This window comes from Ceratotherium simum, chromosome 5 (genome assembly GCF_057802395.1).
Source record: "Ceratotherium simum simum isolate JZ-2026a chromosome 5, ASM5780239v1, whole genome shotgun sequence".
In the NCBI taxonomy this organism is placed as follows: domain Eukaryota; kingdom Metazoa; phylum Chordata; class Mammalia; order Perissodactyla; family Rhinocerotidae; genus Ceratotherium; species Ceratotherium simum.
This window is the reverse complement of record NC_141904.1, coordinates 54,298,926-54,318,018: the sequence shown is the minus strand read 5'-3', so window position 1 is coordinate 54,318,018 and position 19,093 is coordinate 54,298,926. Positions and strand designations below refer to the sequence as shown.

General features: G+C 40.5%; 1 protein-coding gene across 5 annotated transcripts in view; it reads right to left on the bottom strand.

Annotated features, from left to right (window-relative positions):
• The window catches only part of CACNA1D (calcium voltage-gated channel subunit alpha1 D), a 340,557-nt gene that overhangs the window by 231,498 nt on the left and 89,966 nt on the right, over positions 1–19,093 (bottom strand). Inside the window, exon 2 of one of the 5 annotated variants that reach the window (XM_087431188.1) lies at positions 9,428–9,509. The exons of the other annotated variants lie outside the window; for them this stretch is intronic. Within the exon in view, the coding sequence (XP_087287314.1) occupies positions 9,428–9,509 (82 nt within the window). The remainder of the gene's footprint in view (positions 1–9,427; positions 9,510–19,093) is intronic. 5 annotated transcript variants of the gene reach the window in all.

Genomic DNA, 19,093 nt, shown 5'->3' with positions numbered 1-19,093 from the left:
CAGGAACTAATGGATAAAAAGGAGTTTCCAGGTGGAAGACATACATTTGAAAACTCTGTGGCAATTAGAGCTTGTTATGTTAAAGACACTAAAATGATGTTGATGTGGCTGAAGCATCACAGGCAAAGAAGAAAGGAGAAAGGGATACGGGAGGAGGGGCAGGGATCATGCAGAGTCTCAGAGACCCCATGTGAAGCCCAAGATCGATCCATATAAGAATGATCTATAAAAGAGTATTTAGATGGATTAGCAACAGGCTCAGATTTGTTTTTAAAAGGCAATCTGGCCACTGTGTGGAGAAGAGATTGGAGGCACAAAAGATGATGGGAGTTCAGATGAGAGAGGCGGCAGAGAGATGAAGAGGCACAGGGAGGTTCCAAACAAATCCCGAGGCAGAGAGGACAGGACTGGTTGATGATTCTGATGGTGGGATCAGAGATAGAAGGAACCCAAGAAGTCCTGAGACTTGTAGGGTCAGCACCTGGGTGGTTGGGATGCCATTGCCGAGACAGGGAAGGCTGGGAGTGGCCAGGCTCGGGGGAAGAGCTGGGTTCCAGTTTGGACGCATGAGTTTGAGGTGCCTTTGAAACATACCAGTCGAGATGACCCATAGGTCAGGGGTAGAGAAGTAAATTTAGGATTCAATAGCAAATAGCATATGAAGAGGGAGAAACAGACAGACAAAAAGAGCTTGGTGACCTCAAATAAATCAGACTACGGCTGTATGGTAGTTTGCTCATCTGTAGAACCAGGGTGACGTCTAACGCACTTCCAGGGAATTTTATGAGTCTCAATCACTCAGGGTCTGAAGCTCCCCACCACCTACTATTTAGGGACCAGCTATGGTCTGGAGTGCCCGTCACAGCAGAACAGCTTGGGATTCATGATCATCGTCACACAGGTCATGCTTTCTCATAAGTAAGCCTCTGTGATAAAGCTCGTTGTCTTATACAGAGAGGCATTTAAGTTGGAGAGGTCCTAAAAAGACCAGGTTATTTTTCTGTTTAGGGTTCATGTTTAACCTAAGCACACATCTGCAACTGCGGCTCCTCTGGAAAAGGGTGGCTGTCACCCTGTGACAATCATGTGATTGCCCCTCCTTTCCCAGCCTCTCTGCCAAGACAGAGCCCCTCATGACTCCCTTAAAGGCCTGTGTAAGACAGTGGGTTCTTGGCCACAAACTCCCAGCTGGTACAACCAACTATGGACAGCTACAGTTTCCCAGTAAACGATGTAGGGGGTTGAGTAATGAATCAATATGTAACAACTCTCTCCAGCCACCCACTGCTCCCATCCCTGCCACATGGCATAATCTATGAGTTTGGTTTTCAGAGGGGCAAGTCTTTGTGAATGGTGCCACGGTTTTTTTTTTTTTCCATCTAAAGCCTAAATCTCCTTTTCCTTCTCCCCCAGAATCATCCATCACATCAGCAGAGAGAAACCTATATCCAAAGCTGTCCTCCATGGACCCATCTCCACAGAAAGAGTCAGACACACACAGAAAACTAATGGTTCAAACACTTCCCCACAACAAACTTGGTCCTAAACTCCCTCTCCTGCCCCACCAGCTTATCTTGACTCAAATCCACAAAACACCCAAAATCACTAGTGGCAAACGAGGACATGACTTAGGGATAATGAGCCATCTTGACAGGAAAGCTGTGAGACTATCCCCAGACTTGCCCCAGTCCTCCCAGAGGTGGGTACGGACTGGCCTGAGAACCATCCACGTGTCCCTGACTGGACCAACCTCGTAAGCCACATCATGAGACACAATCTGACTCTTCCTTCAACACCCAGCTCCGATCTCACTTTTTCCAGGAAGCCTTCTCTAACCATTGTTAGCTTTTGCTAATCACTCCTTCTTTGAAATCACAGCACTTAAATTTAGCCTGTTCATTTGGCACACACCACATATTTCCCAGGAATATACATTGGACTGCATCTTGCACTCGATGGTTTGGCTCTTTCATTATCGTTTAACAGTGTGTATGCGAGTCCATGTGTGTGTGCTCGTGTACACACCTGGATATGTGCTGGCAGGCATGGTCTCAACTTTGCTCAGTTTCCTTTCAAGTGAAGCCACATGCAATCCTGCTTCTCTAAGTAGGTACAGTCAATAAATCATCATCATGAATGTGGTTACAGTTGATATTTAGGGTTCAAAGCCAAAAAGCTCCTTTAAGATATTTTTAAGCCTATGTTGAGTTTGTATTTAGTAGCATCACCTACACTTTCTATAGCTTACAGCTCAGGGCAATCAATGTAGAAGTTAAGTGTCTCTAAGTCAAAGACAAGTAACCAAGTATTTATCGAGCACTCGCTGTACACTTGGGAATTATGCTCAGTGTATATATAAAGGCATTTTAGAAAGAGCCTCCCCCACAAAATGAGCTCCTTTCTCATTAATTAGGAGATTCAATTCCTCCAGAACATTCCATTCCTAAACACTCTAGTTAAGTAAATTTTACTGAAAGACAATCCTTGAACTTTATAGCAGAACAAATTCCTGAAAAAGACTCTCTAAGTTGAAACAATGTAAATCAAATGTAATTTTCCAATGTTATATTAGACAACTGTATTTTTGACCAAAGACCAACTGCCAACATTTAAAAGGAAAAATTGAACTTTTCTTTTTTTCAGAAATTTCAGAATTGCAAGCAATCCTAAAGATCATCTGTATAGCAAAGGGCAATAATCATAATAGTTATTATTGAATACCTATTATGCACCAAGAATTATGCTAGATGCATTCCATATAGTCAGCATTTAATTTCTCCCAACAGTCCTATGAAACAAATATCATTTCACTTTACAAATGAGAAAACTAAGGCCTAGGGTTGCATGTTTTGACTAAGGCTCTGTAGCTATTTAGTGGCAGAGCAAGAATCTAAACTCAGAAGTATTTGGCTCCAAAGTCAAAGATCTTTCTACTACTCATGGCCTCCCTAAATCAATCATAAAGAATACACTTAATACTGCATGCTAAAATGCCCGATATTAAAAAGGGCTATACATAAACAATGATATCATTTTGCCAAATGGATTTATTAAGAGATTTCTGGCCGGCTCCGTGGCTTGGCGGTTAAGTGCATGCGCTGTGATGCTGGCGGCCCGGGTTCCGATCCCGGCGCGCCCAGAGGCACCACTTCTCCGTCCAACCCGAGGCCGAGTCCCATGTACAGCAACTAGAAGGATGTGAACCTATGACATACAACTATCTACTGGGGCTTTGCGGGGAAAAAAATGAATAAATAAAAAAATCTTTAAAAAAAAAAAAAAAAAAAAAAAGAGATTTCTAAGACAAGGACCATCAATGAAGGGCTAGAGCACGTTGGATGTAGGTAGAGTTGAGACAGGGTATGAGAACAGTGAATTATGACAGTCTTCACTGAACACTGCAACCTAACACATTCACTCTGCTGGTGCTGTGACTACGGCAGGAAACAAAACCTCCCTCCTGGTGCTTCCATTCTAGTGGAGGACACAGAGATGACAACCACCGCCAGCCTGGAAGTGGTGACAAGTGCTTTGGAGGAGAACACACACGATGAGTAGGACAGGGTGTGCCTCTCCAAGGGCAGGTGATATACAAGCCTGGAGTGCAGAAGCGAGGCGTGAGCTGGAGGTACATGGGATCTGAGGCCTGAGCTGGAGGTAAGTGGGATATCAGCTTCTGAATATACTTAAAACCACAGACTGGGTAAGATCCTTGAGGTAGGGGGTGCTGACAGAAACAAGAGGAGGTCTGCTGACTGCACCCCAGAGCACTCCAACGTGAAGAGGCTCAGGGAGAAACAGTAAAGGAGACAGAGGAAGCAACAGGTGAGGCAGGGGGGAGACCCAGACAGTGGCATCCTGGCAGCCGTGAGAAGACTGTGGATCAAGGAGGAAAGGTGGCAAGTATTTCAGATGAACTGAGTACAGAGAGGACTGAAAACTGACCACTGGATTTAGCCACACGAAGATCAGGAGTGACCTTGGCGAGAGCAGTTTTGGTGGAGTAGTGGCAGCATAAGCCTGGTTAGACGAGTTCAAAAAGGAATATGAGAAGAGAAATATGCAGCAGGGAATTAGAAAATAATTTGAGGGGGCCGGCCCCGTGGCTTAGCGGTTAAGTGCACGCGCTGCACTGCTGGCGGCCCGGGTTCGGGTCCCGGGCGCGCACCAACGCACCGCTTCTCCGGCCACGCTGAGGCCACGTCCCACATACAGCAACTAGAAGGATGTGCAACTGTGACATACAACTATCTACTGGGGCTTTGGGGGGAAAAAAAAAAAAGGAGGAGGATTGGCAATAGACGTTAGCTCAGAGCTGGTCCTCCTCAGCAAAAAAGAGGAGGATTAGCATGGATGTCAGCTCAGGGCTGATCTTCCTCAAAAAAAATAAAAAAAAGAAAAGAAAAGAAAGAAAGTAACTTGAAAAGTTTAGCTATAGAGGAAAAGAGAAAAATGGGGAGCCGACAGCTGCAAAGGGATCAATGAAGAGTTTGTATCTAAATGGGAGAAACAATAATACATGTTTATGTAGTGATGGGAAAGATCCAGCACAGAAGACTAAACCAACAAAGCAGGAGAAAGGCACAGAACCACAGTGCCATGAACTTGAACAGGCAAGACTGGACGCACCCTGGAGCGCAAGAGCAGCGCTGGCCTGGGCGAGGGGCATGGATGGTTTGTCCACGTTACACAGAAGCTGCAGCACCTGTGGACAGAAGGATAGGCAGATGGCTGGATGTGGTCGTGGGAGCTTGCAGACATCCTCTTCTGGGGGCTTCCATTTTCTTAGGGAAATACGAAGTAAGGCCATCAGCAGAAAGTGAGGATGGGAAGGAGGTGCTGGAGGTTTAAGGAGAGAGGAGAATATATAAAATTGGTATCAGAAATGAGAATGAGAGAATGGGCTTGATTAAACATAGTATTAATGCCAGTGGCATTAAGTTCTCACTTGAGGTCAGCGATCGTTTTAAAGACTACCCATCATCATAGCTAAATGACGTTTCCAACCACGCTTAGCTGCATGGGAGCAGGTACATAAGACGATAAATAGTTGCAGTTATTCAAGTTTGGGGTCTTACCAAGCAAGTATGCAATACCATCTTACTATCTTACTTTCATAAGGACTTCATCATCCACAAAGAATTACATTCTCTCACTCAATCCAAACATCACCCCCATGATGTTTCTGCCTGTGTTCAGAGAGGACACTGAGGCTCAGTTACATTAAATGACTTACTTAGGTCACAAGGCTAGGTCTTCCAACTCCTAGCCCAGTGCTCTGCCCAGGCCATGCTCCTTCCAGTCAGAAAGAGACCATAAACCAGAACTCCTCAATCTCTAGAATTCCCAATACAATCCTGCCTGGCAAAACCAGAAAAAGCTTTGGCACTTGCTTCTGCCTGAGCACCATCCAGCCGCACCCCAGGCAATGTATACACAAGACATATCTTGTATACTACACAGAGGTCTGCCCATTAGCTGCTCTTCGTCGCAATCAGCTATTTACTAGTGAAGATGTTCTGAACTGTAGACAATTGGCTTTACTTATTTTTTATGAATACAGAGTTCTCCATTAGTGGCTGTGTCATCTGCCCTTGATCCCTTACATTAATCCTAGACTATAAGTTCTCATTCCTCGATAATCGAACTCTTGAGGCTTGAACTCTCTGGTGAGAAGGGAGTAGGAACATAACTCTGCTTTGGAAGGCATGTGAATTGTTGAGGGTCACAAGGGCACCATTAAATGAAGTAAAAGCAGAAAATTACTCAGAGAAGACTTGAGGTCAGAACATTTGAGAATACCCCAACTAGGGAATGGGGTGTAATTCTCTCTAGTCCATTTTGTCCAACATCACAGGAGGTCAGATGAGCAACAAAGACTCTTTCACAATGAGAAATTGTTTGTTTCCTACAGATCCTGCACGGATAATGTAAACAGTTATTGAAATTTTAAAGTGTAATTTTGACATCAATAATAAATTTCACATAAGCCAAAGTTAACTTCACCAATGCATTATTAGTAAACATTTACTGAGCGTGGGTACTATGCGTCAGGCACTGTGCTAGGCACTGGAGATCCTGGAGTGAACAAAACTGACTGGCCCTTCTCTCATCAGGATTATAGTCAATGGAATGTTCTTACATGAGACTCAAGAAAAGTACATCCAGGAATTGAGAATGAAAATGCTACTTCATTTCAAGGTAGAAGTTGGCATAAGCAATTACAGTGCTGCCTAATATGCTGCTCTCCTCCTTGGGGAAGACAACTGCTACCTGCATCCTCTGTGAACAGAGAGCTAAAGAGTCTGCCACGAGCAAAGCAGCATGCGAGGCTCAGTCCTATGCCCTGAAGGAAGACGGCAGGGATGACAGAAGGGAAAACGTCAGACAGACCCTTGCTTCAAAGAACTTAGTGTATGATGAAAGAAATACCCATAGAAAGAGCTACCTAAACGGCTCTAGTTTCTAACAGAGAGGCAAGCAAGACGCTGTGGGAGCTCTAGGAAGGCGCCAGCCGGCTGGTGGTAGGGCACAAGCCTGCTCCGGAGTCCCTCTCTCTGCCCTCCTCCTTTTGGCAAGGAGCTGCATTCACTCAACAAAAAGCAATCAAGTAGCCTCCGCGTGGCAGGCACTGAAGATACAGCAATGAACAAACAAAGTCCCTGTCCTCTAGGAGATGACTTCCTAGTGTGTGCACGCAGGGGAGGGGGAGCAGATAATACAGCATGTCAGGTGCCACGTAGGAAACCAGGCAGAGAAGCGGGGAGGGGCGGGGAGCGGGGCGGGGGGCAGGGGGTGCGGGTGGATGTTATTATTTTAGAGGTTGGTCAGGGAAGACCTCTCTGAGATGATGACATATGAGCAGAGACTCAGGTGATTAGGAGTGAAACTAACATGTATCTAGGGAAGCACATTCCAGGCAGAAGGAAGAGGAGGGCCAAAGCCTGAGGTGAAAGTGTGCTCGGCATTTTGAAGAACAGCGAGGAAGCCATCGTGGCTGCAGCAGAGTGAAAAGGAGACGTCAGTACGGGATGGAGGAGCAGCATTGACAGATGATGTATTTCTTTGGTCCACGGTAAGACCTTGCTATGACCTGAAGGCTGGAAAGACTTCAGACTGTCAGGTTTTACTTAGGGAAATGTCTCCGCATTGTCTAGGAATTCTCAGGCCCTCTGTCAAAAAGAAACAGTAATTATAATTTCACAAAGCCTTATCACACTTCGCTTTGGCCAACCAGGTTGGGAAAGGCTATAACTTAGAGCACTGGTGTTATTTGAAAGTTGACTGCTATTTGCAGCATGAATAACACTTTCTACAGACAGAAGGGTCACAGGCAAGAGCAGTTTGTGCCTGAATAGGGAATACACATTCTATTTGCTATGACTCTGATGTAACATTTGGAGAGCAGAAATATTCCCACTGGAGACTCTAGGCATTCTAGTTCAATTCCTTCAACAGGATCAAGACAACCTTAAGCACCAAACTGTACACTGGCCTCTTAAGACCAACTGGGTTCCGTTGCCTCTTACTTGGTGAATAAGGCAACTTTTTTTTCCCCGTTTAAAGACACTTTAATTTTTTTTTTTATTTATTTTTTTCCCCAAAGCCCCAGTAAATAGCTGTACGTCATAGTTGCACATCCTTCTAGTTGCTGCACGTGGGACGCGGCCTCAGCATGGCCGGAGAAGCGGTGTGTCGGCGCACGCCCGGGATCCGAACCCGAGCCGCCAGCAGCGGAGCGCATGCACTTAACCGCTAAGCCACAGGGCCGGCCCTAAAGACACTTTAAAGGCAACTTAATCAAAAAATGCAATATCTTGTTTTTCAACTTATGGAATCATACTACACATAGCTTGTGCAGTTTCTCAGCATGCATTCTGAAACTACCAATGTAACTGAACTTAAACAGAAGAGACTATTAATCCATCAAACTGTTCCTTTTCTTTCCCCTTCCCCTCCATTTCACAAGATTCAACAGCCTTCTATACGCCACTGCATGGTATGCATTTAAGGAGATTTTTGCCATGAGGATAAATCGAGCATGAGTCACTCAAATGAAATGGTCTCTGCTTAACTTTTAGCAAACAAGTAAACGCAGTAGCAATGACAAATCATTTTCCAAAAGCCCAATATATGAATATATGGTTACAGTCAAAAATTCTCCTGCTATTCTGCTTTCAAAGCATAAGAAACTTCCCAAGACATCCCTGATGAAGTAGAACAAGGTGGAAGTATCTGACTTACCAGATAACAAGAATTATTATAAAGTCATAGTAATTAACACAGTATGGTGCTGATGCACAAATTGACCACTGAAACCAAATAGAGAACCCAGAAATAGACCTGGGCATTCAAGAAAATTTGATTAGTTATAGAGCATGTGCTGCAGTGGAGTGAGGAAAAGGTTATTTAGACTTGTAAGTAGTCTGTGCTGAAACAAATGATTATCCACACAGAAAAAAATTAAACTGTACCCCTACCTCACACCAAACACAAAAATCCATTACAGAGCAATTAAAAATCTAAATATTAAAGAAAAAACAAGTTGTAGAGGACAATATAAGAGAATCATCTGCATGATGTCATGGTAGGAAAAGATTTCTTAAATAAGAGTTCTTAAACTGCCTGGGTTCAAGTCCTGGCTCTACAATTTACTAGCTGGGTGACCTCGGCAAGTCACTTAGCTACTCTGTGCCTCGGTGTCGTCACCTATAAAATGGGGATAATAATAGTACTTGCCTCTAATGTTGTTATGAGGATTACACGAGTAAATATTTATAAAGTGCTTAGAAAAGTGTCTAGCACATAGAAAGTGCTCCATAAGAGCTTGTTAAATAAACTAAAGAAAAAAATCCATGAAGGAAAAGATGGATAAATTAGCTGCATTAAATTTAAAATTTTCTGCTCATCAAAAGACACCAAAAAGAGATCAAAAGGACAAGCCACAAACTGGGAAAGATATTTGTAGAATATATAATCGACAAAGGATTAGTAGCCAGAACACATCAAGAATTTCAGTGAGTGAATAAGAAAAAGACAATCCAATAGAAAAATGGGCATAAAACTAGACAGACACCTCAAAAAAGAGGAAAACTAAATGATTATATAAGAAGATGTTCAATCTCATTAGTCTTCAGGGAAATACATATTAAAACCATAACAAAATACCATTTTGGAATCATTAGATTAGAAAAATTAAAAAGTGTGACATCAACTGTTAGTAAGCATACAAAAGCAAACGCAACACATACATTATTGGGGGGGTATAAATTTATATGACCCTTTAAATCTGGATTTATTTGTATTTGTATGTATTTATTAAATTTGTATTGTATTATTATAATTTATTAAAATTGTATTTGTATGTATATAGCCCAGTTGGAAAACATCTGGGAATCATCCAGTAAAGCTAAAGATGCACACACACCTGCAACTCTACTCCTAGGTAATCCTCCGCACGTGCACACCAAGAGAAACTCAGAAGACTACTCACAGTAGAGCCATTTGAACTAGAAAAAAAATGGAAACATCACAAATGTCACCAACAGTAAACATATAAAAAGTGGCTAAGATCCTACCGAGGGTCTCATTCTGGCTTTACCACTCACACAGCTGCATTATCTTAGGCAGATTACCTAGCCTCTCTGTGCCTCAGTTTCCTCAACTGTAACATGAGGAGCGATAATGGTATCTACTTCATGGGGTTATTGCAGAGATTGGATGTGTTCATACAGTCTGCAATCCTTTATCAGAAATTTCTGGGTCCAGGTATGTTTTGAATTCAGAATTTTTCAGATATCAGAAAATGAATACCTAACATCCCAGAAGGATCTGGAACAGCACTCTATAATCAAATACTTTTCATGTTTCTTCAGTGCAACATTTGGAAATTGACACTAAAAGGGACAAAAACTATAAAAAGTCTCACACAAGCTTGAGAGAATTTGACGGATGAAGAAATGTTATAAAACTGGATTGTGGTAATAGTTTTACAACTCTATAGGATTACTAAAAATCATTGAATTGTAGACTCAAAGCAGGTGAATTTATGGTATGTAAACTACACCTCAATACAGCTTTAAAAAATATATAGTTTTCAGCTTTGAAAAAAGTTTCATCAATTCAGATCACGCTTTACCACCAAATGGGCTCATAACAAAATCCAATTCAGTTTTAGATATTTTTTAATTTAGAATTGCAGATCAGAGAATGCAGACCTGTATTTGTAGAGCTCTCAGAACACATATGAAGTGCTCAACATGCAAGTATCTATTATTATCATTACTATTATTTTACTCGGCCCAGTGTTTCTCAACAGGGGTTCTAGGAGAATTTTGGGCAGGACAATTCTTCATTGTAGTGTAATCTTACACTCTAAATTCCAACACCACCTTTCAGCATTTGTGACAATTACAACTGCCCCACACATTTCTAAATACTGAGGGAAGATAATGCCAGTTGAGAACCATTAAGCCTATTAAACTCTAAATTCCTTAAAGGTAGAGACACGTCTTACTCACTGTAGTAAAATGAGAATACTTTGTACAAGAGTATGTACAAAAATCCCTAGCACAAAGCAGCACTCAAAATGTAACTTCATTTCTCCTCTTTTTGATTTTTTATTACTGTTTACATTGTCCTTTTCATCACATTTGGAAGGACATTACATCAACTACATAATTAAGACACGCGACATGAAAGTGATTTTTTTAAATGCTAGAATGAACAAAGAAAGCAATGAACAGTTTCATACTATCCCATAAAGTCTTTAAGAAATGCTTTACTATTTGCAGAACAGACTTCAAACAAGGTATACAGTACTTCATCAAGGCCCATGGTTTCTTAAGCATTTATTGCTGACTTCCACTGATAAGAGTTCAAAGAAAACGGCACTAATTTATGTGGCTAACATGAAATCAAGCAAAGTATAATCTAGAAGGATACTGTGAAAAACTGAAGACAAAAAAGAAGCAATATATTTACTGTCTTTTCTTTTATAGCCACAGAGCTCTAAGTCAACGGCCATCACAGCGTGGTCCAGGACCAGGCATGTTCTCTACAACTCTCTCCAGCCCTCCAGTGACGAAGTACACCACCCACCTCTTCCCACGGTCCCTGTCTGTGGTTATGATGCTCGCTGCCAGAACCCACAACATCACAATGACAGAGAAACAGACATTGGCTGGTCCAATCCCCTATTTTATAGGCAGAGAAACTAGGACCCAGAGAAATGAAAAGACTTGCCCAGATTCATGCAATAATAAATGAACTAATCTGGACCAGAACACAGAGGTCTTGAATATCAGGTCTTTGGATGCCCTATACAGTTATCAATAAGGTCTTTTTGTACAGGCACAAGTCAAAATGGAGAAAGGAGATCTGCAGTGCCCTAGACTGCAAAGAGCAACAGCCCTGGCACTGGACCGGCCTGGATACAAACCCCAGTCTAGTCATGATTTGGGACATGCTAGTAATCCTCTCTGTGCGTCAGTTTCTTCATCCATAAAATGAGGACGAACGTGTTTACTTTACAGGGTAATATGGGGATAAATTGAGACAAAATACGTAAAAGGCCCTCTCTCTCTATGCAACCTAAGAAATACAAAAGAAGATTGAGATGCTACTTTAGTTTACAGGTTTCATCTACAAACACTCCACAAGATTTCTGGAACCTCTGTTGCTTTCCTACCTATGTTTCTCCATAACAAGTAGAAAATAACCCTTATGATCAGGAAGTGTTGTTGGTTAGGGCCATACCACCATCCATGACAAAAGCCAGGGGTCGGTAAACTTTGGCCCCCGGACTGAATCTGGCCCACCACCTAAATGGTAATAAAAAATAAAAAGAATATTTCATTACCTGAAATGTATTGCCTGCAATGGTAATAAAAAATAAAAGTAATATTTGATGACACACGAAAAATATGGGAAATTCAAATTTCAGTGTCAATAAAGTTTTATTGGAACACAGCCATCCTCACTCGTTTATGTATTGTTTATGACTGCTTTTATAAGACGACGACAGCCGAGTTAAGAAATTGTGACAGAGACCATATGGACACAGACTAAAAGATTTACTATTTGGCTCTTTACAGAAACAGTACACCAACCCCTCCTTTAAATTAAAGAAAATGTAAGCTTATTTCATCATAAGCACTATGTGAGAATTCCATGATACATGTTATGAACACAGCCTAGGGCCTCAGAAAACCAGGCTTGGCAAATCCCACCCTACACAGCGTTTGGTTTATAAACAATGATGTTACGACTAATATGGAGGCTCCAGTTCCAGGCAAGATGGATTAGGAACACCCACCTTGGGGCCGGCGCCGTGGCTTAGCGGTTAAGTGCGCACGCTCCGCTACTGGCGGCCCGGTTTGGTCCCGGGCGCACTCCGACGCACCACTTCTCCGGCCATGCTGAGGCCGCATCCCACATACAGCAACTAGAAGAATGTGCAACTATGACATACAACTATCTACTGGGGCTTTGGGGAAGAAAAAAAAAAAAGGAGGAGGATTGGCAATAGATGTTAGCTCAGAGCCGGTCTTCCTCAGCAAAAAGAGGAGGATTAGCACGGATGTTAGCTCAGGGCTGATCTCCCTCACCAAAAAAAAAAAAAAGAACACCCACCTTACCTCTCTCACTGAATGCAAATATAAAAGCTGGACAGAAAACATGAAGCATCTGAGGACTCTGAAAAGTAAATGGTAGCTAGTAGACTGGGGAAGGAAATGAGAACTCAGAGTACCACCAAACCCGTGGTGACTTCTCCGTTGTTTTTGTTCCCTCTAGTATCAGTCAGCCTGGATTCAAAGGCCCAGAAGTGCTCACTAGGGATGAACAGAATGAATTTGAAGAGAAATCCTCACTTTTCTAACCTAAGAAGCCAAAAAGCTAACTCCTAATGTTCAGAGAAATTCTCTGTTTGTTTGTCTGTTTCCTGATCTCTCCCACCTCAGACCCAGGCAATCCCACAATGCCACAGAATAACAGCAGAGGTGAGCAGGCACCTAAAACTCAGAAAGAGGAATGATTCTACGAAGAGGAATTGTAGCTCCAAGAACAAGGGGGTAAATCTCCATTGCTTCTTTTCCTCTCTGGTCTTTTACTGCTTGGCTCTGGACAGTTACAGAAAGTATGCAGCACAGCAAGAGAAGCAAAGTCCTGGATTTCTGGCTGGAGGACAGCAAAACAAGGCCTCAGGGAATCAGAAATTGTCAGCGAGGTTGCAGAAAGAAGGGAGCTCGAGGGAGTTATACTACAAAGTGGTATATTAACATCTGGGCTCACCTCCGAGCTGTTCATTGTGGATCTGATCTTAAACAGCATGCCAACAGCTTTGAGATTTGCACTTTGGAATAGAACAGACTGGGCCCAGACTCTGCAAAGGCTTTGAAGACTGAACTGATGTTAGAAACACAGCCCACAGAATGCAAGTCAGAACTTGCAACCAGGTCCATCATCCGCTTACAAAAAGAAAACAATAAACAAACAGTCTCCATACGATATAAACAAGACCCAGATAATCAAAACATAATATCCAAAAGGTCCAGAATAAACCCCAATTACTCAGCATATGAAAAACCAGGAAACTCTCAACTTGCAAAGAAAAATACAATCAACGGACACCAACCTCAAGATAACACAGGTACTGGAGTTAAATAATTTAAAGTAGCTATTATAACCATGCTCCAAGAAGTAAGGCTGAACACTGTTGAAACTAATCAAATGATAGACACTCTCAGCCAAAAAACAAAAGACATAAAGAACCACCAAATGTAAATTTTAGAACTGAAAAATACGATAACAAAATTTTAAATGTCACTAGATGGACAAAGAATTAGTAAAATAGAGCCTCAGGGACCTTTAGGAAAAGTAGCAAAAGATCTAATATTCATGTCATCAGAGTCCCAGAAGAAGAGAAGAAAGAGTGTTATGTAGAAAAAATATTTGAAGAAATACTGGCTGAAAACTTCCCATATTTGGGAAAAGACCTAAACTGACAGTTTCAAGAAATTCAGCAAACCCCAAACAGGATAATCTCAAAGAAATACATACCCAGACACATCATAATCAAACTGCTGAAAACTAAAGGCAAAGAAAAAAATCTTAAAAAAAAAAAAATCTTGAAAATAGCCAGAGGAAAACAACATTTAACATATAGGGAATAATGATTTGAGGGACTTTTCAGAAGAAACCACGGAGGTCAGAAAGAAGTGGAACAGCATTTATAAAGTGCTGAAAGAAAAGAACTGTCAACGCAGAAATTCTATAAACATCCTTTGGAAATCAAAGTGAATGACATTCTCAGAGAAATGAAAACTAAGAGAATTCATTTCCAGGAGACCTACTGTAAAAGAAATGCTGCCCACAAATTAGATAACCTAGATTAAATGGACAAGTTCTTAGAAAGAAACAGACTACTAATACTGATTCAAGAAAAAATAGAAAATCTGAATAGGTCTATGACAAGTAAAGAGATTGAATTAGTAATCAGAAACTTCCCACAAAGAAAAGCTCAGGCCCATATGGCTTTAACTGATGAATTCTACCAAATGTTTAAAGAAGAATTAACACCAATCCTTCACAAACAATTCCACAAAAAAAAGAAGAAGAGGACGGAATACTATGAGGCCAGCATTACCCTGATACCAAAACCAGATAAAGACATAAGGAAAAAAACTATATATAAATTATTTATTAATATAGATATAAAAAAATCCTCAACAAAATGCTAGCAACTGAATTCAGCATATAAACATATAAAAATGATTATATACCATGACCAAATGAGATTTATCCCAAGAATACAAAGTCGGCTTAACGTATGAAAATCAATGTATTACCATACTAATGGAATAAAGGATAGAAACCACATGACCATCTCAATAGAAGCAGAAAAATCATTCCACAAAATCCAACAAACTCTCCTGATAAAACATTCAACAAACTAGGAACAGAAACTTCCTCAACCTAAAAAAGGTTATTATGAAAAACCCATAGCTGACATCACACTTAATGGTGAAAGACTTAGTGCTTTCCCCCTAAGATGACGAACAATACATTTAAATGAAATGCTAAAAAATATTGACATAATCCAAAACGAGGCAGCAAAGGGCAAACAGAAGAATGAAAAAGACAGAACAGAATATAAACAATAAAATGGTAGACCTAAACATAAACATGTCAATTATATTGAATGTAGAAGATCTAAACACACTAATGAAAAGACAGAGATTGTCTTCAATGAACTAAATCAAAGACCACCTAAAAAATGGAGAAATATACCATATTCATGAATTGGAAAATTCAATACAGCTGAAATGTCAATTCTCCCGAAAGTTGATCTATAGATTAAATGCAACCAAAATCACAGTAGGCTTTCTTTGTAGAAATCAGCAAGTTGAATCTAAAATTTATGTGAAAAGGCAAAGGAACTAGAATAGACAAAACAATTTTGAAACATAAGAATAAAGTTGGAGAACTCAAACCACTCAATTTTAAGACTTACAATAAAGCTCCAGTAATTAAAACAATGTGGTGCTGGTGAAGGGATAGACACACAGATTCATGGAACAGAACAGAGTTCAGAAATAGTCTCAAGTACGGCCCGTTGATTTGACAGATGTATAAAGACAATTCTTTTCAACGACAAAAAAAATGTGTTGTTGGAACAACTGGACATCCATTTGCCAAAAAAATAACCTCAATATAAGCCTCATACTTTGTATAAAAATTAACTCAAAATGGATCACAGATTTAAATGTAAAACTATAAACTTTTAGAAAAAACACTGGAGAAAATTTCTATGACCTATATGACTCTATATGAGTTGGGTAAAGAGTTCTCAGATATGACACCAAAAGTACAATCTATAAAAGAAAAAAAAAAAATCAAAAAATTGGATGTCATCAAAACAAAAACTTTTGCTCTGTAAAAAACACTTAAGAGAAAGAAAAGACCAGCCACAGAGTGGGAGAAAATACTTGCAAATCACATATCCGATAAAAGACTTGGATCCAGAGTACATGACGAACTCTCAAACTCAACAGTAAGAAATCAAAAAATCCAATTTTTAAAATGGTCAGAGGATAGAAATAGACACTTCACCAAAAAAGATATAGAGATGGCAAATAAGAACATGAAATAATGTTTAGTATCATTATCCAGTAGAGAAATGAAAATTAAAACCAAAATGAGATACCACTCCACACCTATTAGAAAGGCTAAAAATAAATACTGACACTATTAAGTGTCAACAAGGTGCAAAGTAATTGGAACTTTCATATGTTTCTGGCAGGAATGCAAAATGGTACAGCCACTCTGGAAAACCGAGTTTGGCAGTTTCTTATAACATTAAACATACATTTACCATATGATGCAGCAATTCCACTCCTAGGTGTCCACACTAGAGAAACGAAAACTTGTGTTCACACAAAAACTTGTATGTTTACAGCAGCTCTATTGATAATCACCAAAAACTGGAAATAAAGGAAATTTCCTTCACCAGGTGAATGGATAAGTAAACTGTGGAATATCCATAAATGTAACACTACTCAGCAATAAAAGGAACTAACTAATAATACACATTATTGAACATGTATGAACCTCAAAGGCATTATACGGAGTGATTCTATTTACATGACATTCTAGAAAAGACAAAAATGTAGTGATGGAGGACAGATCAGTGGTTGCCAAGGGTTAGAGGTGAAGGGAGAGTGACTACAAAAAGGCAGGACGAATACATTTTGGGGGAGATAGAACTACCCTGTATCCTGATTGCGGTGGTGGGTTTAAGAATCTACGCATGTGTTAAAGCTCACAGAACTGTACATTGAAAATAAAAGATGTTTACTCTATGTTAATTTTTTAAAATCAATATAAGAATAATCTTGGCAGGGACTATCCAGGCAAGACAGAATACCCAAGGGCAGAGAAAGGAGCCCTTGGTGAAATGCAGGCAGGCACCCTGTCTACCGAGAGGCAAACAAGGTTTAAAGATTCTTCCTTCCCAACAGGTCATCTGCAACCGATAAGAGAGAGAGGGGAAGTGATGAATGGAGTATCACTGAGAATGATTTAAAGAGAAAAAGAGAGATGAGTCAATATGGCATTAAACGAAAGGGCTGTGAGCTTTAGGCACAGAAAGTCATAAATCCCTCTTTACACTTGCCTTTTGTCCACTTATTTCTGTATTCCCTAGGAAGTACCTCATAGGAGAATAGAAAAAGCAGCAGAAAGAAATAGGAAAAGGGGCAGGAGGTCCACCATCTACAGCCACTTTCCAACTCACCTCTATTAGCACGGCCCTATCCCGCAGCTAGTTCTATCACTGTGACTGAGACCCTCGTTCAAATGTTCAATATTCTCCATGGTTTCATAAAATATGGAGCCATAAAAAACATAGCTGGAAATTCCAGTATTGATTCACCTCACAAGTCTGTGACACTAAATGCTTGATAAGTCTTTTTCAGTTTCTAATTCAATCATTTGGGTATAGCACCCTCATGGGACAGCATTAGATATACTACCCAGAAATAGTGGCATATAGGCTACAGGAAACATGATTTTGCTCCAGTCATTATTTTTTACCCTCATTGTATTTTAGTATATGTTCTTTAAATTTTCATATAATCCTATATACTTGCCAATAACATTAACATTTAGACTGCAAATTTAAAAGGAGGGGTTGTTGTTTGTGACTGAATCAACGCATGAGAGTCAAGGGGAATTTACTACCTTCCCACGCCCAACGGAACACTTCTCCCATTCATAATCAGAAACAGTCATCAAACTCAACTGAATGCTGAGTCTGAGAAACTTAACCAGCTTTAGGAATCACTAATCAACAAAATATTCACTGATTGTTTACCATGCAAGACCATGTGCTGATTCCCGAGTGGTGACAAAGGGATAAAATGTTGGCCACCAAGGTGTTTTAACCTCACGCAGTGAAAGCCACATGCACGGTGCTGTGACAGAAGGAACAAAGAACCACCTAATCCCTCCTCTTGAGGAGACTAAAGTGTAACTGAAGAGTGATGATGAATGCATTTGAAAGAGACCCAGGAAACGGGAAGGAACGCTAAGTGCACATTCAATCCAATGGCCATTCTGTTGTGGGCTGAAAGATGGTGGACAAGGGAAGCAGTTTCTGGAACTCCTCAGGGCAAGTTCACAGAGAAGTGAAGTTTGGTGGAAAGGCTCATACACAACATCGTGCCTGGAGAGTAGGAAAAATTCCCCCATCTGTTAGGGTGATGTGAGGCCAGATACAGCATGATTTATAGGAAGCACATGTGACTGCTAACAGCAGTGAATCTAGTTAGTATAAAAGCAGTTTACTGACTCACAATTTCTCTCCTTTTTTGTAAATAACTTTTTATTATTTACCTTACGTATCTTTTCTCTGTGGTGTGACGCTGCAAAAAGTTTTAAAACACACATATGCACCCACACAGCTTAGGACAATTTCAAAAAATATATATACAATTGTGATTCGTGCATAATTTTCTACTTTAACACAAGTTTCTAGGCAGCAAAAACTTGTATGGAGTATGAAGAGCTTCCATCACAAAGGCTTATCATTATCCACAGAAGAACCTTTGAACTTAATCTTAACAGTCCTCATTTTTATCCTCTCTTCCAATGCAGAGGCTGACTGCCAGGGCTAAATACTACAGAATCTCGGAGCCTGTGTGTGTTGTGTGTACCCGTGACTTATAATACAGCTGGAAAAAGACCCTATTTACTGTTACACTGTTTCCATTGCTTTGAGAAGAAAATGGTCTCATTACAAATTCTTAATGTAATAACTATTTCTTTTTTCTAATCATAAAGTATTCCTTGTAGGAATTTTGGAAATCACACACACCTCACTATGTCTTAAAGAGATACATGAGCAAATCCCTGGAGTCTTGATGCTGTGAATAGTCTAAAGATGCTCACACATGCATAGGAACACATAAGCCATGTTTACCTAGGGCAGTTTTAAACTTTCCAGTATTTCCTCCTCTCCGATCTATGCGTGTGGTTTGTCATTACTGTGTGGGTAACACTCCAGAGCTGCACTTTTGATCACAATTCTGGC